The sequence below is a fragment of the Apaloderma vittatum genome, unplaced genomic scaffold (genome assembly GCF_000703405.1).
Source record: "Apaloderma vittatum isolate BGI_N311 unplaced genomic scaffold, ASM70340v1 scaffold2226, whole genome shotgun sequence".
NCBI classification, from domain to species: domain Eukaryota; kingdom Metazoa; phylum Chordata; class Aves; order Trogoniformes; family Trogonidae; genus Apaloderma; species Apaloderma vittatum.
The window spans coordinates 1-25,667 of NW_009721056.1; the positions used below are offsets into that span (position 1 = coordinate 1).

At 35.9% G+C, this 25,667-nt stretch overlaps 1 protein-coding gene across 1 annotated transcript; it reads left to right on the top strand.

Annotated features, from left to right (window-relative positions):
- Positions 1–869: 869 nt before the first annotated feature.
- CEP120 (centrosomal protein 120kDa) lies at positions 870–24,896 on the top strand (the record flags this gene model as incomplete). The annotated part of the gene is made up of 11 exons (XM_009871212.1): positions 870–1,019; positions 1,844–2,026; positions 4,292–4,388; positions 4,476–4,625; positions 5,723–5,812; positions 6,303–6,395; positions 8,006–8,167; positions 12,976–13,098; positions 13,861–13,959; positions 23,836–23,981; positions 24,659–24,896. Coding segments are annotated over 11 exons (1,531 nt in total), but the record flags the coding sequence as incomplete, so codon positions are not given.
- Positions 24,897–25,667: the final 771 nt, after the last annotated feature.

Sequence of the window (25,667 nt, forward strand, 5' to 3'; positions counted from 1 at the left end):
TCCCTTCCAATCCCTAGCATACTGTGTTACTATGAAATGGAAGTTGGAAAATATCTAAACACATAAATGCTAAGAAAAGTTGCAGGGTAAAAAACTGCATTTTTGCTGTGTATTGGGAGTGTTATCTCCTTCAGGTCTGAATAAGCTCTTTAAACAATTGTGCACCAGTGGTTGATGTATGGTGTTTTATAAGTGGCAGCACTTGCAGCATTTGTTTTATTAGTAGCTTAGCTGAGAGCTGCCTTCATCAATTTGAGCTAAGTGAAGTTCAAGAGGTTCTTGGCCTCCCCTTTGTTTTTAGGTTTTCATACACTGAGTTGTGCCAGTAGAATAGTCTCAGGCCACATTATAATACATTGGTAAAATGATTCACCTTTCTTTTTGGTGAATTAAAACTGTGGGAATTGAAAAATAAATTCGTCAAATCTTGAAGTATTCCAATGTTTCTGACACTCTGTGTTATATGTATAGTTATCAATTATTGCATGTTAGACCAGGTGTAAATACTTACTAATATTCTTAAGTAACAGTCTACATCTGAATAGTATATTTTCTTCTATTTTTCTGCTTATTTTAATTAATAATTGTAGAGCTTTAATACAAGACTAATTCATGTGGTTGTAAAAAGGTTTTTAAAACATTATCAAAGTAACAGAAAATATAAATGAAGCTGACTTTGTAAGTGAAATCAAAGCTTAAGTAAATAAAATCATGAATAGCTGAGAATGCAAATATGTCCAACAATATAATTTCGTATTTTGCTAACTTCACTACAAGTTGTGCTTCCAGGAAAGTTGTCTAAACTGATTTTCTTGTTGCAGAAGGTATAAGAAACAAGTATGTATTCATTAAATTGTTATTTTTATTAGGTACTCGTACCCATTTTTTGGCAGTGCAGCTCCTATTATGACAAGCCCACCTGTAGAAGTCAGAAAGAACATGGAAGTCTTTCTTCCACAGTCCTACTGTGCCTTTGACTTTGCAACTATACCTCATCAGCTTCAAGATACATTCCATAGGTGATAACTTGCATTGTTTTGGTCTTAATTACACTGACTTTAATTTTTATTGTAAATACAGTCACAAGTTGAGATTCTTTACTTAAGATCATCAGTTTGAGAGTTTAGTAAGTATCTGAAGTGATAATGCTAACAAATTTGTAATACACTGCTCTTCTGTCTTTCTTCTGAGACTTATGTTTGAATCAGGGACTCTAAAATTCTTGCTTGTATCTCTTGAGTACTTAAGCAGGGATTGTTGCTTACAGAAGCAAGTGCTGTTGCTGTAAGTTGTTAAGGTTGGTAGCATAGTTTTAACAAAGCATTACATCACATGAAGTAGGTAAGTGCTGGGGTTTTATTTAAATGTATAATGACTGTCCAATATCTTTTGGAAACATAACCTACGAAGCTGAGTACAGTGAGGGCTGTGGTATAGTTTTCTCAGTAGTCCCACCAGCTTTTTGGTAATTGATTAAGATGTGGAATAAAGGACTATCAAAATAATTTTGAAGGAAGAAGTGAGTGGCAGTGACTGAAATTTATTTATAACTGTTTATCTAGTTCTATTAAGCTTATTCAGTCACTTTCACTGCAGCATTGTTCTTTCTAATAACTGGAGAAAGGAATGATAGTCTGACCCAAGTGAGTAAGTGATAGAGAAGATAGTCATCAGTCTCACTCCTCTCTGAGTGAGAGGCAGTAAACCTAGTTTATTGTTTGAGAGTTGTGACTATCACTGATTTGGAAAGTTAGTTTTAGAACCTGAGGTCCTTTCCTCAAATGAGTGGGAAAGATTCCTCAATTGTTTTGATGCCTGACATAAAATCACTTCTTTGTTTCAGATTACCTCTTCTGGTTGAATTGTGGCACAAGGATAAAACAGCTAAAGACTTACTTCTAGGAGTGGCAAGACTTCAGCTTTCCAGTGTTTTGGCTTCAGAAAAAACATGTTTCTTGGGTGGAAATGGTGAACAATGCTGGCGTCAGACTTGTAATGAAACAGTCAGTGTCACAGCAGCACAAGGGTAAAACTATTTTCAAAAATTACTCTGTAGCAAGTTTTGAAGATTTGTTTGTTTAGCATTTTCCTGAAGAAGGGCAAATGCTACCTGTCTACATTTTGAACAGACAAACAGGCTTCATAGTACTACAATACAGGGGCAGGAATAGGCATCTAAGAGGTTAAAAGTTAAGTTGCCACAGGTATATCGTGCAACCCCTCATTATTAGTACCAGGCGTTGTAATAAACCTTCATATACATCATGATCTCGGGTAAACTTCACAGCTTAAATAATTGGAAGAGTGCTATTGGGCACTTTCATGAGTAAGTTAATTAACAATTACAAAAAGCTTCTGATATTCCAGGAAATAGTTAAGGCATTTAGCCCATAATAACTGACTTCAGTGAAAGTTAGAGGAGAACACACATATCCGTGGAGTGGAGAAGTTTCTTGTCTCACGATTACACCCTGTGATAGTAACAGTAATTTGAGCTTGTGTACATCAGAAGGAGCAGTGCTATTAGTCAATATTCTGTCTGAAGATATGTTTGTTTACATAGGAGTGATGTGCTGTGTTATATATGTGAAGAAACTTAGTTATTCCTTGTTGAGGATGTGAACTGTACTAGTAATCAATATCTAGACCCTTGTCATTTCTGTGTGGTAGTGGAACTGGATTATTCCTTTAGAAATAAATGTAATGGCTATTAACACTGAGGTTGGTTTAAAACCTCTTATCCTACAGATAATTAAAACATGCTATATTTGACACTTAGAACAAAGACTGATGTTCCCCCCCTTCCAAAATTGATAGAAAATTGGTCTATGCTTTGTTTAAACTTTTTTATGTGTGAAAGCCAGCATAGCTGATTCTGTGGAGAGTTATCTTATGATCTCACTGTACATGAAGGTTCACACTTTAACCACAGATTTTTTAAAATGTGGTCTGGTTTTACATGACACCTAATGACCACTAGATGGCATTCGCAAAACAAAATCAGGTGTCTGCGTTTTGCTGTACCAGTACTTTCTAGTTTTGGTCTTGTTGGTGTAACACTGATATGTTAAAACTGACTTTATTCCAGTTTGAGGTCCACTACCTTGAATCTTGTTTTTTAATCAATGACTGATATAAACTTGTAAGAGTTTAATCCAGTAATTTATGTGAAGTACAAATGTTTGAGTTTTTTTCCCCATGCAAAGAACTGTGTAGAAGACTGCGCCTTTGTAAAAAAAAAAGTTTAGTATTGTCTATTTATATTTGTTAGAAAATAATTTCTGTGAAAACAACAGTCATGGCTAATTCCTGCAGCCTATTGTTCCTTAATTCTACAGCTTCCAGGCTTCAAGTGATTGTGTAATTGCCTTTGCATCACTAGGTACTTAAAACTGAAATGGTATTTTTTTCTGGCAAAGTACAGGTGTACGCTGAAGTGTACATGCATGTTAGATTAGTGATAACTGCACATAGTTTGTGCATCTTCCTTCTTAATATCTTTCTGTTCAGAAAATTACCTTTGTTTACTAAGTTTTGTCTATCATAGAATCATAGAAAGGTAGAGATTGGAAGGGACATCGAGAGATCATTTAGTCCACGCCCCCTATGATTAAATTTGAGACAACTGGACACAAACTATTGTTCTTAAGCAAAAACTGCAAACAGTCTCAAATTAGTTGATTGAAATATGTTACCTAGATGTATTTTTACTGTACAAGACCAGGTAGATATTTAATGTGTAAGTGAGTTTAAAGTTACCAGTTCTCTGTGCTGAAGTTTCCAGAAATGTGGGTTTTTTAGTAATCCAAGGATAACTTACCACATGTGATATCTGAAGTGACTTAATATACTCTGGATAACTAGAAAGTTACTTTTAACATTTTAAAAAGAAAGACTTCTGAAATGTATTGAGTATCTTAGAACAAAGTCAACAGCAATACCTGTATTCAACATGTACATTTCTTAGAAAGATTTAACACTGCAGGTACGGTTTTGGTTCATTATCTTTTTATGGGTTTGTGTTGATTTGTAGTAAGCTCTTAGTTAAATAAGTTCGCAATGACAGGTTATCTGTTGAAGTTGGTAAGTTTGCTGTTGGTATATAAATCAGTCCCTGAATTAAAACAATATATGTAGGAGACCATGTTTGGTCTCTCATGTAGGCAACTATTGAGAGTCTGATCTTACACAGAACATTTTAGCACTCAGCTTTTTGGGTTTTGTGTTGCAATTAACTTCCTGTAATTTTGAGACAGTTTTCATTGAAATAACATTCTAATGCTGTTTATAGGCCAGGCAACAGAATAGCAGAGCTTTCATATGCTCTCACTTTGGAAGACTACGGGCTGGTGAAAATGCAAGAAGTTCTGGTGTCGGATTCCTCTCAAGTAAGTTTTATATAAAACTGATCTTTTTCTCTTGAGCATGTCTCTGAAAAGTTGGGTTACTGGTTAAAAATCGCATTTCTGTATCAGTGTGTAGGTGCTGGTCAGCAACGGCATGCCCCTCACACTCAGCCTCATGCCCCAGGAAACAACCCAGAACCTCGGGAAACTCTTGAATACAAAGCAGCACTGGAGTTAGAAATGTGGAAGGAAATGCAAGAGGACATTTTTGAAAATCAGGTTTTTACTTTTTCTGTTCATTTCTTCAACTACATGACTTTCAGATAAACTAGTACAGTCGGTGACAGGGATATTTACACTGCATTCTTAACTGTTGCTGCTATTTCAAATAATTAAATTTTTCTCATATAGAATATTTTATATCAGATGTATGTAAATATGTATAGAATATATTCTGTAATCTTAAAGAAGAAGGTTAATTCTTTTTTGTTAGGTGACTGAAGTAGGTGCTAGGTAGTAAAATGCAGAATAACCCCTTCATAATTTTCGCTTTTTCAAGTACGGTAGATAACAATTCAAATTATTGGTATTAAATATTCATAGAATCACAGGATGGCCTAGGCTGGAAGGGACCTTAGAGATCATCTAGTCCAACCTCCCTGTCACGGGCAGGGACGCCTCTCAACTAGATCAGGCTACTCAAGGCACCGTCCAATCTGGCCTTGAACACCTCCAGGGAGGGGGCAGCCACAACATCTCTGGGCAATTTATTCCAAAGTCTTGTCACCCTTGTAGCAAAGAACTTCTTCCTCAAATCTAATCTGCATCTATTCTCCTTCAACTTAAACCCATTTCCCCTTGTCCTATCAGTGGACACTCTTGTAAAGATTCCCTCTGCAGCCTTCCTGTAGGTTCCCTTCAGGTATTGGACGGCAGCTGTTAGGTCCCCTCAAAGTCTTCTCTTTTCAAGACTGAAGAGCCTCAGCTCCTGCAGCCTGTCCTCGTAGCAGAGGTGCTCCAGCCCCTGTTAGCACTGCATTTTTTATTCTCCGTCAAAATCTATTCCTGTATTTCTACCCTGAAGTCATTCTAGGTGTTCTTAGTCACGTGCTGCTTTTTGAAAAATACTGAGAATCTCATCTCCGTTTATTAGTATGTTTTTATTAAACTGCATTTTGCACTTAAGGATGAGAAATGTTTTTTACTGTCAGAATCATATCTTGTTATTTAAGTCAATGTACAAAACCTAGTTTTTAATTCATTTGCTTCAAGGCTTAGTTCTGCTGGCACTTCCTCTTCTTTGAAGTTATGTGTCCAACAATTTTGATTTTTGTTTGCTGGTTTGGGATTTTTGTTCCTTTTTTTTCTTTTAAAAGCTTAAAAAGAAGGAAATGGCCCATATGCAAGCACTTGCAGAAGAATGGAAGAAAAGAGATAGAGAGAGAGAAGCATTAATGAAGAAAAAGGTAAGTAAACTTGTTCTTACGCTTGCTGAATGTCTTATTATAAGTATGATAACTAAAATTTGACAAGGTATTTTGTAATTACAATATAGAACCATTGGGCTGTGATTAGTTTTCACACCTACTAGTATGCATGCTTCTAGTCCAGAACAGTGCTAAAATTTAAAAGTAACCCTTGATTGTAGAATGCTTGTTAGAAATCCTTTAGGTTAACTTGCCTTCTTTGGGGCCTTTTCAACTTTAATTGCCTTTCATGGCAATTGCATGGTCAAAAGCACTTAGAGCGCAGATGTGTGTAGTAGACTGTTACACTTTACTGTATTAGAAGGAAAGGCTTTTTGTAGTGCTTTCTTCATTAAGAGCTGGAGATCTACTTTATATGTAAATTTCCAAATAAAAACTGTCAATTTTTTTATACCATGGCATGAGTAATTTCTTCACATGCCTAAAACATTCTTATTGCAAGAAAATTTTTTTTGTTTTTCTTTTTTAGGTAGCAGAATATACTGTTTTGGAAGAACAACTTCAGAAAATCCTGAAAGACTTAGATAAGCGAGAACGACAGCTTTTAAGTGCTGAATCAGAGGTAGGAAGTATTTGGTCATTTTAAATAATGCAGTTATATTATCTATTTCTGAAGTTTGCTAGTCTCTCTGTATGAGAACTATTTTGACCTGTTTATAAAAGCTAAAATAACCACATTCATACTGATACATAGAGGAGCACTGTTGATTTAAGCCAGGTTCTGTTACAACTACACTTTTTTTACTGAAATGGAAATTCAATGAACTTGTAAATGGGTTGCTAGAATTACAGAACTGTAAATTCTCTGTTCCTGACCACTAGTGTCAGTGGAGATGTTTGTATAACATTAGCATATCTCAGTTTTAAGTTTAATCCTATGAGGTGAGGATTGTACATGTGTACAAGAGTGCCATATTTCAAACAGCAGTTGCTAGATGAACCATTGAAATATGAGAAGGTGACAAGATGAGCTGGGAGAAATTGCAGTTGTCCAGACTTATTATCCAGCAATTTGATAAAGTTCCTATTTCAATCTTTTTTTTTTTTTAGTAGTAAGAGGACCAAAGAAGATCTGGAAGAAACCAGTGGCTACCACTGTTTCTAGATTCCACTGAACACCCTAAAGTTGAGGAAATGAGGTGTGAGTCTTCAGGGAAGCTAGTTTGATGAAAATAGAAAGAAGGAAAGGAATTAAACCACCGATTTCTGTAGTTTAGAACAAACTCACAGTTGTATAGGTATACTGCTGTGATGATTTAGCGGCCCAACAAACTCTTTCCTCCTGTAGCTCAGGTTTAATCAATCCCTCCTAAGCTTGTGAACAAAGTTAAGGAAGCTCTCAAGCAACTGACTGGTAAACCTGTGTGCTTTTTTATACTTGGGCTATCTGTATTCCTTGAGATGAAACTTGATGTAAATACTATCTGATTTTTACCTTTAACATCTATGCAAAAAATCTGATGATTAATTTGGCCAAGTGCATGTTAGCCTGAGTAAAAGTATTTATTTTGAATCTCTTAAAGTTTGTCTCAAACTTGCTCTAAATTTAGTGAAGTTCTGACCTGAGGATTTAGAAATAATAAAAATCAGTAGATTCCAAAAGTGGCTAGACATAGTGATGTAAAGTTCACTTAGCAATTACACCGTTTGAGAAATGGCCTCTATTCAGCTAGCTTCTATTCACCTAGCAATTTCTGGGCCAGTAACATCTCTCTAGAAAGTTCAGACGTGTCAAGGACTGTTTTCCTGTTTAGCTCAGTGAGAAATTCTCTCAATGTCTTCAGCCTGAGGAGCACAGTCTTACTTTTCTAAAAGCATCTTGACTGTGGCTATGACTTAACTGTTTCTGCAGAGAAGGGATATATTCAGCTTTTTTGTTTGCAGTAGAAAAGTGGGTGTAAAATTTGCTGTAAAAAGTACAGTAAAGATAGATATACTCTTGCCTGACTATTTTAAAAATGAGACTATTTAAACTAAATATAGTAATTTGCAGGTCATTAGTTAAACTGAAGGCCAATAGAAGAGTATGTAGCAAACATAGATAATGGAATTTCTATGATTTAATATCCAAAATGGATAACAATGTATTCTGTCATAAATAATAATAACAGTTGTACAAAAGGCTTGTAAAGATTTGCACCTATGGATTAATATGAATGTCTTGCTTTTAAGCTTCAAAGAGTAAAGAAGGAGTTGCAAGCAGAGCATGAACAAAACCTGCAGGAGCTGCAGGATTCTGTGCGGAGAGCCAGAGAAGAATGTACACGTCAGGTCGAACTAGAAAGGTCGAAAATCAAACAGCTGGAAGAAGACAGGCTACGCATGCAGCAGCAGGTAATTACACTTAAATTTTATGCCTCAACCGCTTGCTTATTGAATTAACATTTCATACAGTAAGTATTAAGTTGAGCAGTGATTTTGAAGCACTTGCATTCTGGCAGCTTTATAATAAACAACCTCTATTGATCAGTGAGCTACATGTTGAGATCTGTCTCTGTCAGCCTTGCTCAGTAGTAGGGTCAGTTAGCAATGCAGTGGTTGTAGATTTGGCTTAGTTTTTACAGCACTGAAAATCACAAAGTGCAATTACAAACATACATTCTATGTAGAACCTGGAGAGCAGTATAAATTTCAGTAACTTGTTAGCAAATAATAGCTATCACAACATCTAGGTAGTTTAACTATGCAGTTTAACTCTTACATTGCATAAGAGTATTGCTGTTATCCTTTTTGGGGAGGGGAAGGATTGTCTTATTATCTAGGCATATCAAGGATAACAGGGTCATTAGGAGCACTCAGCATGGCTTTTCCAAGGGGAAGTCCTGCTTGACAACCTGATAGCCTTTTATGAAGATGTAACCAGGTGGATGGATGGTGGCCGTGCAGTGGACATGGCTTATCTGGATTTCAGTAAAGAATTTGACACTGTCTCCCACAGCATCCTCCTAACTAGACTGAGGAAGTGTGAGCTGGATGACCAAGTGGTGAGGTGGATTGTGAACTGGTTGAATGAAAGAAGTCAGAGGGTTGTGGTCTAGCTGGAGGAAGAGTCTACCTCAAGGGCTGTATCTAGTGGGGTCCCTCAGGGGTTGGTACTGGGACCAGGACTATTCAATATGTTCATCAAGGACCTGCGTCAGGGATTAGAGAGCACTCTCGGCAAGTTTGCTGATGACACAAAACTGGAAGGAGTGGTTGACACACCACAAGGCTGTGCTGCCATTCAGAGAGACCTGGACAGGCTGGAGAGTTGGATGGGGGGGAATTTTATGAAACACAACAACGGCAAATGTAGAGTCTTGCACCTGAGAAAGAACAACCCCAAGTACCAGTATAGGCTGGGGACTGACCTGCTGGAGAGCAGTGTGAGGAAGAGGGACCTGGGGGTTCTAGTGGACAGCAGGATGACCATGAGCCAGGAATGTGTCCCCCGTGGCCAAGAAGGCCAATGGCATCCTGGGGTGTATTAGAAGGGGAGTAGCTAGTAGGTCGAGAGAGGTCCTCCTGCCCCTCTACTCTGCCCTGGTGAGGCCACATCTGGAATATTGTGTCCAGTTCTGGGCCCCTCAGCTCAAGAGAGACAGGGAACTGCTGGAGAGAGTCCAGCACAGAGCCACAGAGATGATGAAGGGAGTGGAACATCTCCCTTATGAGGAAAGGCTGAAGGAGCTGGGTCTCCTTAGCTTGGAGAAGAAGAGGCTGAGGGTTGACGTCATGAATGTTCATAAATATGTCAAGGGGGAGTGTCAGGAGGATGGAGTCAGGTTCTTTTCAGTGATGTCCAATGACAGGACAAGGGGCAGTGGGTGCAAGCTAGAACATTGTAGGTTCCACAAAATCATTAGGAAAATCTTTTTCCCTGTGAGGGTGACAGAGCCCTGGCACAGGCTGCCCAGGGAGGTTGTGGAGTCTCTTTATCTGGAGATATTCAAAACCTGCCTGTATGTATTTCTTTGTGACCCACTGTAGGTGATTCTGCTTTGGCAGGGGGGTTGGACTAGTTGATCTTTCAAGGTCCCTTCTAACCCCTAACATTCTGTGATTCTGTGGTCTTCTGTTCTTAAAGCAGTACTTTAATTAAACTTGAGAACTTTTGGACCATATTCTTTTGTCATGCAAGTTAGCTTTTGCACTAAAAAGGCTCGTCTAGCTATTTTTCTGGGCTACTAGAGCATACTGTAGAATTTTAAAAGTTAGTACTAGCTTTTTTGAGTATTTACAATATTAGACAATTAATTTGTTAAAGGATTGAAGCTGAGTAATGTGTGGTTTTCAAAGTACCTAGTTTATGTAGATAAATTACTTGCTTTGGTGCTTTTCATTCCAGATCTGTGATAGTGACAATCCTACACTAGCTTTGACTAATTGAAGAACTGTATCAGCCAAAGGCATATTTTTGTGTTAGGAAGAGTTTTGCTGGAGTTTTGTGGGTTGTTGTGTGTTTTTTTTTTTAGTTTAATATTGAATGCTGCTATTAACCTACTTCTTTTCATATCAGCATGTGTTAACTACAGTACAGTGAACTTTTTCTATGTTAGCAGTATTTTCAGTATTCATAGAATGGCTTAGGTTGGGAGGGACCTTAGAGATCACCTAATCCAACCCTCCTGCCATGGGCAGGGATGCCCTTAACTAAACCAGGCTGCTCAAGACCTCACCTGGCTTGACCTTGGACACCTCCAGGGAGGGTACATCCGCGACCTCTCTGGGCAGTCTAGTCCAGAGTCTTGCCACCCTTGTACTGAAGAATTTTTTCCTAAGATCCAATCTAAGCCTATTCTTCAATTTAAACCCATTTCCCCTTGTCCTGTCACTGGACACTCTTGTAAAAAGTCCCTCCCCAGACGTCCTGTAGGTTCCCTTCAGGTATTGGAAGGCAGCTATAAGGTTTCCACCCTCAGAGTCTTCTTCTGTGAGAAAATACAACTTTGATAAGGTCAGCAATACCGCCAAGGATTACACATACCCTCAGTGAGAGGTGGTGTTTCATATTCACTAGTCATCAGTGAAAGTAACGTTCATGAGCTCATCTCATCTGTTCTAAAAAGCATTTCTATTTTTAGCATTGCAACATCCTGTATCAGTGAGTTCTAAAATTTAATTATGTGATATTTTAAAACTTCTTAATTTCAAGCTTATTACTTAATAATTATGAAGAATCCTTTAGTACCTGTGCTGCATACCCTACCTGAATGTTTAGATGGCTGTCATACTGTCTTTCTTCCAAAACCAAGTGCTGCTATGTTATGTCTTGCTTTATGTGAAGCCCGTTGCATTCAGCTAACCACTCTTTCTTTTTCTATGATGTTCCTCCTATTTTGAATCTCGTGCTTTAACATAGGGCAGTTGTTGCTATGTGTTCTGCATAAGACAAGGTCTTTTGTTTTGCTTTGCTGAGGGTGGATTTTTTTGCTTTGCAGTCTTACTGTAGGGTGGTTCTCTTTAAGGTGCACAAACAGAAAGTTCCTGTTGCTACCAGTTCTGATGGCCTTTTTTTTTTTTTTTTAAACTTTAGTGGTTGTGGAATTTATGTTTTGTTTTAGCTTTTAGCAAGGAGTTCTGGAGTGAAATGTCATAGTTCTGAGCAATATGTTTTGACTTATTCTTACCTTTTAAGGAAATGGGTCAATATGTGATTTTCACACTTCTGCAGGGTTCTTTCGGTGTTTAACTTGTTTGGAGGTATGCCTCACTATGTGGAAATGAAGGTCCTTGAAGCATGTGCCTTGAAGAACATCACTCTTCCCATATAATCAAGTTTATCTGTACAATTTGTGCAGTTTCCGAACTTCCCTGAAGTCTCTGAGAAATTAAATTTCTGAAAGTGTTTTCCAAATAAAACAAGAAATTAAACATCATTGTAGAAATTCTAAGGAGAGCTGGAATTTTTCATAGCTAAAGAAATTAGTTATTGTCTTTGTCATCAGCATAATGTCCACTTTGAAAAGAAATTGGTCAAAATGGAAAGGTGACAAACAATAATATCTTTTGTCAAATTGTCAAAGCTGCCTATTGCAGTTATATATGAAAAGTAACAGCAGTGAACTATATTTTTGTATGACTCCTGCAAAAGCATCTTTGCTTTCTTATGTCAAATCTGTAAGAATAATAAATGCAAAAAGTGAAATTTTGGAAAAAAGGTGACCCAGTTAGGACATCCAAAGAAATAAAATCTTGATGCACTAATAGAAGCTGTAGCCTCTGAAACAAAAATTAGTTCTCTGAAGCATTTTCAAACAGTATTCTGAGGTGTTGGATACAATTCATGGAAATACTTGCGCTACCTAGTTGGACATAAATATAAATGCAGCTTGAGTTCATATTTTGTTAATTTAATGCATCAATTTCATCAGGTGTATTAAGGTATTTTTAGCTGAAATATTTCACAGAAGAATATAAGCTACTCATAGAAAACATCTTGTGTCATATTAAAAATATTATTTTTATAAGGAGAAAAGCTGTTAAATGTTTGACTGGCTTAATTTCTTTGTGGCATAGTAATTGGTTATTGGTAGCATTTTTTAAAATACCTGTCTTAAGATGAAAAGCAAATCTCTCTGTTTATAAAATCTTCATGAAACTGTGGAAGTATACAATGAGGGCAGAGGTATGTAATAGTAAGTCATTAGTCACTGAAGTCTTTCCACTTCAGCCTTTCTTCTAAATCATTATTTTGCTGTACAAAATTTTCTCTTCCAGATGTTCCTAAACAAGTTGTGCTAGTGAAATTGAGTGATAAAACTTCATATATTATGTAGCACTGTTGTCTTTCTTTAAAAGATGTGTATAAATCTAAATTGCTTTGCTTTTCGTGTTTCTTCTGCAACTACTTTTAGAAATGTGAACAGCAATGTTTATAAACCTTGATCTTATGTATCTGAGGACAGTTTTCTGTTTCTTCTTTCCAATACTGAGCAAAGATCCTCTTTAGAATTTTTCATATTAAAACATTGCAGTATGCCATCATAAAGAAATCATTAATTAGACGAGTGTGGCTTTCAGGGTCTGTTTTGTATCAGATAATTGACAGTAAGATGTTTGTTGCAGGGATTAAGGAGTATTTCTAGTTTTGTAACCGGATTCTTTGTCTGCAAATGAGTTTTCTGCTAACTTGCATTGCACCTTGGTATTTTTTAATGTAGGTTTATGAAGCAGAAAATAAGCATAAAACTTTGGAAAAGGAGTTCCAGCAATACAAAGAGCAGCAAAGCAGCAAACCAGAAATCCAGCTACAATCAGAAATAAATCTTCTCACTTTAGAAAAGGTATCTTGGATTTTTCTAGTCTTCAAACTGCTACAATAGTCCATTCAATGATAAAGGGTGATAAAACGATTATTTTGTCCATTTTGGCTTACGTTTTCCAGCAATTTCTTCAGACTTTATGTATTCAGATGCACGTAATGCCAATTGTGGTCTTCTTTCTGTACACTAAGCAGTAGCGTTAGACCCTAAGGCAGGAAAAAAATTGACCTATGTATTTAAATTGCTGGCATCATGATTTATGCTGGGAACTCGAGTATTCTGTGTATAAAATTAAAAAAATAAAGATTTTCTTATGAGATTTGACTTAGAGGTGTGTTTCAGTGACAAGAATGTAGCACATATCTTCTATCAACTGCAGGTAAGAAAAAATACCCACACACCTTTTTAAAGAGAAGGTGTATCCATCAGTGTTTCTGTTAAATTAGTGTTTATAATCTTACTGTGGAAAAGAAAAAAGAGGAGGGGAGGCAGGGCTTTGCTAATTTGAGAATCTTAAATTTAAAGGTTACATCAGCAGATTTAGTGCTAAAGACTAATCTTTTTGTATAGACAGCTATCCAATAAAAGTAAGGTTATATTTTAAACAAGAAAATGTTCATATGCCATAATATTTATGTTACATAATATAACAGCTTTAGATGATGTTTTGTGTTAGACTACATAAACAGTTCCCTTAAACCAGACCCTTTGTGTATATATACGTCTTTCAATTATTGTTACTGCTGTTATTGCTTCAGCTGATATGATTTTAATTGCTTTTAGGTTGAACTTGAAAGAAAGTTAGAGTCAGCTACCAAGTCAAAGCTCCACTACAAACAACAGTGGACAAGGACTTTGAAAGAGGTCGCAAGGTTAAAACAGGTATGCAGGTTTTCTTCTGTCATAGGAGACAAACAAGTCAATGCTACTTTATAGTACTGTTAACTACTAGCAGTCTTCATTTTTTATTTTTTTTTTTACTCTGTCTATGCAACATTGAAGCTCTGGTCTATGCTTCTTACACAAATGCGAACAGCAAAACTGAGTTGATCTTGACATGAAACTTGGGGAAGGCCGAGGCTCACGTCTGCAAATAAAGGTGGCATAGCTAACAGCAGGCATGATTCAAAAAAGAAAAGTTTTACTGATATTGTTCTCAAAAATGCTCAGTCAGCACCTCCAGAGAAAATATTTTGTTCCTGTCCAGCCATCTTGGTCAGTTGCAATCCTAACTGTTCTGTATTTTATTTGTAAAATGAATCAAGTGTAAAGATGAGAAACAAATCTTGGGTTTTAGAAACAATGGTTTAAAGTTTGTTTGAATGCTGTGAAATGAAGTAAACATACAGAAGATTTAAACTGTAAGTGCAACTTTCTCCTGCTTTTGGAAATCCCAGTCTTGCACTAATGTTTTTTTACTGCATGCTTTTTTACTGCAGTGTTTTAACAGAGCCTGCCTGTGTGTGTGTGTGTGTACACACGTGAATTGAAAATACTCAAACTTACAAGAGTAGAAGCTTCATCTGCACTGAATCCATGTGCCTCTGTGTTTGTCATCGCCTGTCTTTCATGAATTAAAGTCAGCATTAGCTAAACAGAATACTCATGAATGGCAAGCATTTCCGTTGGCCTTGACAAACAGATTAGTGTATCATTAATTCCAGTTGCTGAACAAACTTTGACTTAGACATAAAGCCTCAGAAATCACATTTAGTGGAAGGTTTTTATTACTATGTTCAGGTATGCTTCCTGCTTGTGTTTTTCTTAAGAATTATAATTGACTTAATTCTTATTGCTATTCAGGTTTTGGAGAGTGAGAAGTGAAGCCTGCTCTCTCTTGATTGATAATTACCTATTTAAATGTGTATTTCTCTTTGAAGAGAGTGAAAGTGCTATTATTAACCGCTATTACTAATTAAAACTAGTCTTCATTTGTTGTTTTAAAATGAATCCTTTTGCCTAACGATAAAAGGAGACATGAATTCTTATTTCCACTTTCTGGAACATAGGTACTTGACAAAATGATAGAAGGAAGAGTATAACTCTTAACTCTCCAATTAAGATTTCTACAGCAGCCACAAAATGCTCAGGCTATTTTCTGTTACTGCTGTATTTAAAAAAAATACTGTAGAATATAGGATCATTGCTTGCTAGATTAATGCTAGTGTATATCACTATCAGGTTTTTATGATAAATTTCATCACTGTGGACCTGACAGTCTGAATTTAGGAACCTATGTAGATGGTTTCAGCTGGCTGTCTTGCTGAAAACATGAACCATAATATAAGTTGACATGTACAGTGAATTATGTTACCTAAACCTTCTATACTACAGGACAAACCATTTCAAAGTAGTTTCTTGTGATTTGTATGTTTCTGTGCTTCATATTATACTTAGCCTATTGATAAAGGAGTTAAGTGACTTTAAAGAGACGAATGAAAGTTGAAGCAGAGCTGATCAAAAACAATTTACTATGTTTTAAATATAAACTTGGAAACTGTTGCTTCAGGAATTCTAGATTTGCTTTAGTAAAGATGATTTGTGCAATTGTACATAGTTTGACCAATTTCTTGTTTAAATTGGATTAGTACCATGTTAATTTTGCATTGCCTCTGGTGAATAGCCACAGGACTGTAATCTGTGCCAGTAATTTGTCACACCAAAGCTCTCTAGAGGACTATACAAAACATTTGTGTAGTGAGGATTAGACGCTGAAAGCCATATCTTAGATTGTTAATAAATGTTAATGACAAAACCCAGCTGGTAAGTCTTGGAAATGAGATCTAATGCTTTGTGCCCATTGCCAAAAAAATGTTTAAACAGAGATTTCCATTACTCAAAGGTGACCTAGTACAGTCAATTTGTGAATTAAAGAAGCATAATCTACAGGCTAAGCATTTAGTAAAATGCTCTTATGGTTTGCAACTATAAAAGTCAGTGTTTCCTTAATTAAAAAGTTTCCTTTTACTTTGGAACTAGTTCTTAGCACACATCTGTGATGGCTTTATATTTAGCAGAATGAGATATGCAGCACATAACTTAGAGAAGTATGGGACTGCTAATAGAAAATACTCCAAAATTCTTCATGTCTAGTATTTCAAATGCAAAACACAGTGACAGTGGTAACAAAAAAAAAAGATCTAACGTACATGAGGACACATATGCATCATGCTTACCTATATTTAACAAAAACTTTAGTTGAATTTAAATACAGTTAGTAAATCTGAGTGAAAATAGACTTCAAGCTTTTCTTCCCACTTTGTTACTCACTGCATATTTGTGTTAGTACTTAATTTGTTATATACCTGTTCAGCTTTAGGAAGACAAGTTAGCTTCGTGTCTGTGCACCCAGGTAGATTTTATCATTTCCAGAGGTTTGAAGAACTCTTTCAGAGTTTAACTAGAAGATCTCAGTACTACACAAATGAGAGTTTTCATACATGTGGGCATTATTTCTGAGAGCAATCAAATCATTTATGCAAAATTATGTATATGCTTACGTACATCTTGGATGCTATACTCCATACCTGTCCAAGTACAAGAAGCTGTGTCAAAACAAAAATCAAAGCCAACAGAAGTGCCACTTTCAGCAGTTGGTAATCTGTATTATAATCTAGAAAATAAAAATCTCAAAATGTACACGCATATATTCTGGGAAAAGTATTTTTTTAAGAACTTTAATTTTTGTGCTCTACAGATCTGTTAAAACCAGCCTTGAAGCATTTGTTTAAGACAACATAGACTGTGTTGGCTGGCTGACTTCACTCTGTCTTGTCCAGTGTCTTGCTTATCCACTTGGTAATTAATTTGATTAATTTATAAGTAATTTAGCCAAGGATGGGATGTAAATCTTTGTTCAAAAAAAAAGTGCACATGCAAAAGAAAAAAACAGTTGAAGGTCCAAGTCTTGGTTAAAAACTGTGTCTTGAAACCATCCAGGCCCTCCTACTGACTTGTCAGCTCTGGGTTATTTTCAGAAAACTTTACTTGAGTTCCTTAGCTTCAGTCCTAAATTTTTCCCACAGACTTGCATGGTATGTATGAGTGGGGGAGTGAATAGTGGCTGCTATTTAGCCATTGTTTAGTCTAGTGTATGTATGTTTACATCTCCCTTTTGGATTTATAGGCAGCTATGGCAAAATAAAGATTGTGCTTCCTTGATTGAAGAGCCTCTTAACTAAAGCACCTGGCTGTGTACAAGGATTCTTTTATGATCTGATTATTACTGAAATTTTGAGGAGTTTTTCTTACTGGTTGATTTTTATTTAATACTGGTATTCATATAGTACCGTAGGTTTCAAAACATGATTGTAGTTTTGGCCATGTAAGCTCTTAAGACAGTATTTCATGTCTCAAGGGCTGCATTACAGCAATGCAAGCTAATGAGGAAAAAAGTATTAAAACATTGAAGTAAATGATCTGATAACTAGTATGCGATGTGGAATGGATTTGTTTATGGTAATATGGAATCTATGGAATAGATTTGTTTATGTAAGAGGAAGATGCCAAAATAGCAAATTAAAAAAATACTGTAAAATAGCAAATTAAAAAAATATTGTTAAATTTTACCAAGGGTGAAAAGGGAAGAAAATGAGTGAAAGGAAATACCATGACTAACAGTACTGCTGAGAAAGTAGTGGAGGAAAAGGTACCTAGGCCACCTATGAGTATATTGCAAAAATAATTTTCAGAGTTATTTGCATGTAATGTTCTTGATTCATCTGTGGCTGCCTCATTATGGGACAGTGGCTTATGATTATTAGGTGGTGATGCAAGAGTGAAGTTTCCAGGTGTTCTGAGTTTCTAGTGGGTCTTACCTTCTAGCCAAAAAGTTGCCTTTGCAGCTGGTGATTCTGGACTGTTCCCTTACCTGAAATTTAAAAATGCAAAATACTAAGTTTAAAATTTTTATAATTCTAATAGTTCTTACAGAGGCTTCAAACAGCCTGACTGTCTACAATAAGCAGTTGAGAATAAACCTGAAATGTTCCTTATTTCAGTATGTATTATAGGAGCGTATTCCCTCTGGAAATGTAAAGTATCTCAGAGTTTTGACTGACAGTTTTAGGTGTGACTACGTGTGTGTGTATATAAACTTTGGTGCACTGACATACTTAAAAATACTTTGTATTCAATTATAATTTAGTTTTTAGGTATACACAATTAAATGAAGATGTTAAAAGTGGGTTTGGAAATGCTACACTCTTCTGCATTAGTACTGTAAGTGCACAAAAGTGTTTGGGTTGTTTTTTCCATTTTGGAATATCTCACAGTAAATTCTGCTGTGCAATAGAGTCAGACTCCATGTCTGGTTTGGAAAAAAAAAACCAGTGCTTGTTGCCTGATGGATTATTAAACTGTGGTGGCAAAAAGTGGATTTAATACCTGGATGTCTGATAAAGTGGCACTGGTTTCATCACTGTGATGAATAAGAAGTCCTTCCTTTATCATTGTCACAAAAGACAGTCTTTTTATGGTCCCTCAACATATCATAACAAAATCGTATACAAATCAATTCAAAAATCATCATGCCTCATGTTTTATCAAACAACTATTGTAAATTTATTTGCCATCTTCTTGTACTGATGGATTATTAGGAAATGGGGTTCTGTTGCTCTACTGTGAATTGTGTACATAGAGCAAGTTTGCTGTTAATGCACCCTACAAACTGTTATGACAAACTTTTAAGGGAGTAAAAGACTAATGTTGGAACATTTGAAAATCACAAAGTCTGTAAGCTAAATTACACGCAGGCCATTTTAAATGAACCTGCAAAATTCATTCTCACTTGCTTTCATGTCCTTTTTACCAAGTTGGACTGTCTTAAACTGAATGCCAGGGATGTCTTGCCTCAGAAAGTGTTAATTTACATTTTTAAATATAATTTTTTGTACTTAAATGGCATTATTCAGGGTCATGGTATGGCATGCTACAAAAATTCTTAACTTTCACTGTTACAGGTGCCTTTTCTCTCACCTCTCCCAAACAGGGAAATGCCAAATATTTGTCGTGTTTACATCACAGTTATACTAGTAATTAAATTTCTAATTACATTTGCCTGAAAGGAAATCCTACCCAACATTAACTTGGAGAAAAAATGTACTGCTAAGGGTTCTTCTCTATGGCGAAAAGAAGAATTTACCATTCTCTTTATATGCACACTTACTTCCCTGTGAATCTAGGGATATTATTCTGAGCAACGAGCATGCTCATTAGTGACAGTGTTGGGTTTTTTAACGTTCTTTTTCATAGACTTTTCTCCCAGAGAGAGTTGTCAAAAAGAACAGGAACTGAACAAAGGATTCTTTAGGAAGGTCTTGATTTTCTTATATCTCTACATGGCTTTTGCATCATTATCTTTCGTTGTTTTCTTGGTTTTATTCAAGATAATTAAATATGTTTCTTAATTAAAAAAAATATATTGTTGAGAAACTTAACTAGTTTAGCGAGGGAGTAAAGGACCAAGGTATTAAAGGAGGAGTTCCCTTTTGACCAATAGGAAAGTATTAGGAGTATTGTCTTCTTCCTGGTCCAATTGAGCTTTGGACTTTGTTCTATTAACCTTCAATGTGTACTTTTATCTAATGTATACTTTTCCTTTGAGTTTAAAATGCCTTTTTTTGCCATCAGATTCCCATTCTGAGCATGTTACTGAACAGCAGAAACCTCTGGATCATTGAACTTTTCTGCCTCAAGTAGTAGTGTATCAACTTGTCATGAAACTTGTAGTCCCACAGTTCTTTCCCCAGAAGCTGCAACTGTTAGAACACTTTCAAAATTGTTCCATATAGATCGGAGTAATATATGCCACAAACTGAAGGACTGGATTAGGAGACTTACATTCTGTGTGGGTACAGCTCTTTGAGGATTTGTATGTGTTACCTGTCTTGTAAGAATCAGTTTCATTAGTGGGCAGTGATGTCTTTTTCTACTGGTGTGTTGAAGTCTTCCTGTGCTAGCAATAAGTGCTACTCGGTTTTGTTTTTTTTTTTTTTCCCAACATTCTGTTTTCCAAAATAACTGCAAAAAAATTCTCTGTGTGGCTGATATACACAAATTCGACTGTTATATCAGAAACCCGGTTTCCCCATGGCAGTAGTCCTAGTTTAAAATGGGACAATCAAAGCCTGAAGAAAATGAATTGCAGAACAAGGAGGTTTTTCTTCCAAAAATCTTTTCCTTACCATCTGCAACAATGCATGGGACTGAAGCTAATTATATGTACAAACTAGCATAGATAGAAAGGCTAGAAGAAGAGATAGCAGCAGTTAGAAGCCCTCTCTTGTGCAAAAGATTTAGATTTTTTTTTTTTTGGTCATCTTCTAAGGGCAAGATGTCAGACTTACACTCCACAGTAATGAGGGGTTTCTTTCTACAGAAGAGGCAGTTTTCTTGTAAATTACATTTTTATATAAGTTTATTGTGTGGCCACCAAGATTCTTACACTGTTAGGTAATGTCAACAGAAAAAAATAGTTTGTAGTAGACTAATTTCAAAACCAGAGCTTGGATATGTGGGTTGTACTGTATCTACTACAGGGATACATACGTAGCAAGTTTCTTTAGACTTCTCTAATCGGGGAAAGTTGCTAGTCATCAGACTGAATTGCTAAATACTATATTTGTGGGGACTGACAAGTAGGAATTTCTAGATTTGTTCTGCATGTTCCTGAGGCTAAATAGAACTGTAAAAAGAAGATTTAACATACTTGAAATTTGAGGTGTTATGCTTGCCTTAAGATATGAATCTCAACCTTTTTTACTTTTTTTTTATCCTGGAACACAGCAATATTTTTAACTTCATTTTGAAAAGATTTTAACTTGGGACATCAAATGAGAATACAAAGAATAGTGATGGTCTCTGAAAGAAGTAAATACTTTCCTGTCCTCATGTTTCTAGATTTTGGGTAGTTGATATCATATTTGCAGTCTGCATATCTATATGTACTAAAACTTAAGTCATGTTGTACCCGAGACGAGATCGTGCCCAGTATTTTATCTTACTGTCTGTATTTAGGAAAGCAAATGACTCTAGTTAAGTACAACTATCAAAATAGTTGAGAATTCCATTCTTCCTCGTAGCCTTTTGTATACTTGAAATTTGACGTTAACGTCTGGGTGTTGTTGCCTACCCAGATATTTTGAAATTGGAGAATACCATTGTGATACTGGCTGGGATTTAAAAAACAACCAACAACCAACACAACACCCTTTGTCTTTTCTTTGTTAAATACTTCAACAGTAATGCTTTATCTGAAGCATGTTTTAAAATCCAAATGTCTATCTTAATTTAAAACATTCTGTGATTTAAGAAGCTCTTCACATGTTTGAATTCATTTCTACTGTTTTAATAAGTGGAATCAGGTCTCAGGTTGGAATTTACCTAGTTTTGACTTTCAGCAAGTACTTTTTCATTGGATGGATAAAAGTAAAATAGCCAACTGATGTGCATCTACTGCTGATCTCTGTATGGGCTAGGTTGTTATTTCACAACATGTAGAAAGCTGGCTTGGATATCTTTGAATATTCTCCCTCAGTTAAGTACACCGTAAGGCAGTGGTAGCATTTGGCTTATTGTGTTTAACAGGTATTAATGTATTCTTAATTTATCTGCCTCCTTTTCAAACTAATTCATATCTTTGTTCCTATAATATCCCACTCTTTTACATCCACTTTTCCCCACTGAATACAACAGCAAACTGTTTATTCCAAAATTACTTTCTCATTTATTCATGTATCAACGAGTAGATACTTGCCAAGTTCCACTGTCACCTTTCTGCTATTTCAATCCCGTCTTTGATCTTCTAAACCCTGAATCATCTGAGAGGACTTCCTTTGTGACAGCTCTAGGTTTATCTTCAGTTGTAGGTGTCTGCTTTGAGTGTGGTGGCTTGAGATTGGGCTTTTTCTAAGACTAGCTAGAAATGTGACTTTTATAAAGAGCTGGATTCATTATTCCTGTACATCCTGTTTAGTTTTTGTTTGAGTTATGATTTCAACTGATGTGGCCACTGTGGACGTAAGTCCTGCTGGTAGTTCCTGCATATTCCTAAGCCCTCTATTTAATGAAAGGATAAAATAAAAAATGGGGAAGTATTTATTTTTGTGGTGTCTACACCAATTTCAGTGACATATTACACCACTAGTTAGTCTTATAACTTTGAATTTCTGTAAGCACTCTTGAAAATTCTTGGATAAATATCAGCTGACTGTAGTGACCTGTTAATATTTGCTATATATGTATTTCTAGATTCCTGTTGTAAAACCTACTCCTGTATAAGACTGTTCTTCAAACCTGTCCTGCAAAAAAATAGGGTGCATTTTCCACGGCAGTGTTCCTCTGCAATGAACTCTTGATGGGGAAGGAAGGACTATGGCCTTATCTTCCACAAGTGCTTTCTTCTATGTTTCATTCATCTGTTAGCTGTAGACTCTTTGGCAGGGTTCCTGCTTCTGGTTTTATTGTTAGTATATATTCCTTTAACAATTATTCCTCGGGCTTTCTGGCCTGTTGCACTGCAGTTCTAACATTAAATTTGCCTGCCTGGTGTATTGGATTTAGTGTAAAACTAAAGTATTGTGTGCTAGTATTTCTTGTCAAGCCCTTTGCTATTGCGTTGCCTGTTCACGTTTAACAGTCGCTGTTTATACCACTTCCTGTGAAATTCAAATGTTCTTGTCACTTATTGATCATCCACAGGGAGTGCTTAAGATGCTGGGAATGGAGATTCAGGAAACTGGCAAGACTCTTCCAAATATTAGGTTGACTGCATAACGAATACACTCACACATATCAAACAATTACCTTTTTTAACCCCATAATAAATATAAAACTAATTGTGTTCATACAGTCAAATATTTTAGATTAAAGCCATGTCAAAATTACAAAAGTAACCTTGCACTTCACAATATGTCTAGATCCAGGATGTTTGTGTAACCTTCTGCCTTGCTTTGTAACCACAGGAAGAAATGCTATTTTACCTCAGATCTTCTGTCTCATTTGGAGTGCAAGACTGACTGTATTTTAATGCACAGGCTCATATGGAGAATGACTGGAAGGAAAACAAGTGGAGAGAGTACCACACTTCTTTTTAAGACACTTCAAATGTCACAAGTGGCAAAGGACTCAAACTCTAGTTTTGTTACCATGTCTGTATAGAGCTTTAAAAAATAGAACTAAGTGAACTTTTAAAATGGATTGATTAATTGGATTAAGTTCATGGAATAAGCTATTTAAGGTTTTGCATAGAGCTAGACAAATGTAAAAGGAAACCTTAGGAATTTTGGATTTGAGTTTTATTTTTTTTTTAAGAAAAAATGGTTATTTCAAAAACTAGTTCTTGGTGCTTTGACCCTAGACATTGTGAGGCTGATGATCCAAGTTTCCTGCGTTACTTAGCATTTTTCTGGTTCTTATTTCTCATAAATAGACATAATTTAAAATACTGTATAGTGAAAGAATATCACTATGGTAAGCAGTTCCACAAGTATGCTTACCAGCTTAAGCCACAGTTGCAAAAGGATTTTTAACATTTTTGCTATTTTGTTAATGGAAATATTTGTGTGACTGAGATTCAGCTGATCTGCATTGGACAGGTTTACTGCAGGGAAGATGTTCTGTTTAACTCTTGCATTTCTAACACTACTGGAAACTTGTCGTGACTTTATTCCTTCATTCCTTGCTCACGTCACTATAATTAACACTTCTTCATGCAATCACATAATCAACTGAGTCATGTTTTCATCCTTCTCACACTAGCGTCAACAAGAAAATGCAATGGCTCACCTTAAAAAGCAGCAACAAGAGCTAGAGCACATGCGATTCCGCTATTTGGCAGCAGAAGAAAAAGAGCTGGAGAAAACAGATCGACAAGAGCTGGAGGATATCAAAAATGAACTGAACAGGTATAAAAGCAGTTGTAAGAATCCTTTTTTTTTCCTGTGTCTCTACCCCTTTTTTCCTGCCTCAAAATAGGAGAGGGTTCAGTTAAGACTGTAATTGTCTGTCCGTCTAGTCAGAAGAACAGAGATGAATGTCCCTTAGGTAAAGGTTGCACGTGCATAGAATGCAACAGTACCGCAGTATAGAAAAACCTGTGTTTAAGGCCACAGTACTGGTTTTTGTGTTATGACCATAGTTTTTATGTTATGATCATACATTTCTTCCGTTTTAAACCTTTAGTTCCAAGGATAACTGCTGCATTAAGCAAGGGGCACGTACTGTTCATATTTTGAATACATTTTGAATCTACCTAATGTTGTCCTCCAAAAACTGTGTGTGGTAGTTCTTTATATTGAACCCTTTTCAATATGAGTGCTATTGGCATTAACAGAACAAGAACCTTGGTAGCAACTGTTTTATAGTTACATATGCATATGGAATAGGTATTGTTAGAATTTAAGTATTATATTAACATTTACTTTATAGTTGTTTGCCTCAAGAGAAGATAATTTGTTACCTTTTATGAATTCTTTATTCTACAAAATACTTCAGTACAGAAATAACATACTTAATATGAAAATAATCAGAGTGGTTTTTAATACGACTCAACCTCTGATTCTTTCCATTTTGTCAATAATAGGCTAAAGCAACAGGAAGAAGAGAGAAAGCAATTGCAAGATACTAGAGATAATGCTGATAGAGTGGATAGTCTTCATTCTAGAAAATTAAATGAAAACATGGATGATTATCTCTCTCGTCTGATAGAAGAGAGGGATACCCTGTTGCGAACAGGGGTATATAATCATGAAGACCATATTGTAAGTGAACTTGATCGTCAAATCAGAGACGCTATTGCAAAAAGGAATATCCCGAAATAAAAACGTTGTGTAAAAACCAAAATATGAAGAATTAGTAGCTTTTATAAACCTGAACTACTTTTACAAATATGTAAGGTCATGCTTAATTTTGCACAACGCTTTTTGAAGTCAATGTAAATACTTACAACATGTGAAGTTTAAGCACAGTTGTAAGTTTTATGGGGACAGTGGCTGTGTTTTTAATGTTTTAATTGTTCTGTGTATATATCCGTAAATATGTTTATCTTGTGTACTTCTGAAATGTTTCTACCTCTTCTTTGTATCACTCTGGCTAGGTTTATTTTTAACACTAATTCTAGGATTCTTGGTCAATACTGTTGTAATTTTAATTTTCAAGAACGATATCTTTAGCTACAGTAGGAAGAAGTCATATCAGCTGTTTTCCCTTTCAGAACTCTTAATTCTGAACCAAAGAGCAGCACTGACCAAATGTCACATCTTTTGCTAAATCACAAGGTAATCCATTTTTCCTTTTCCAACTGCAGTTAACATAAACTAAGTTCTGTATTAAATAAAAGACAAGATTTTGAAGATGGGGAGGGAAACTCTCAAACCTTATGAACTAGGAACTGAATGAATTAGTAAGAAACTAGCCTAACTGTACAGGATGAAAATCCCTTTGTTGTCCTAACTGTTTTGCACATAGGACTGTAAGGGTCAATCCAGGAAGGTAGAGACCTAGTTCAGAAATATACTTGCATTCTTACATCCATCTCTTGTGAGGAAAGATACTTGAAGCACTAATTCAGTGAATTTCTACACTGGAAGTTC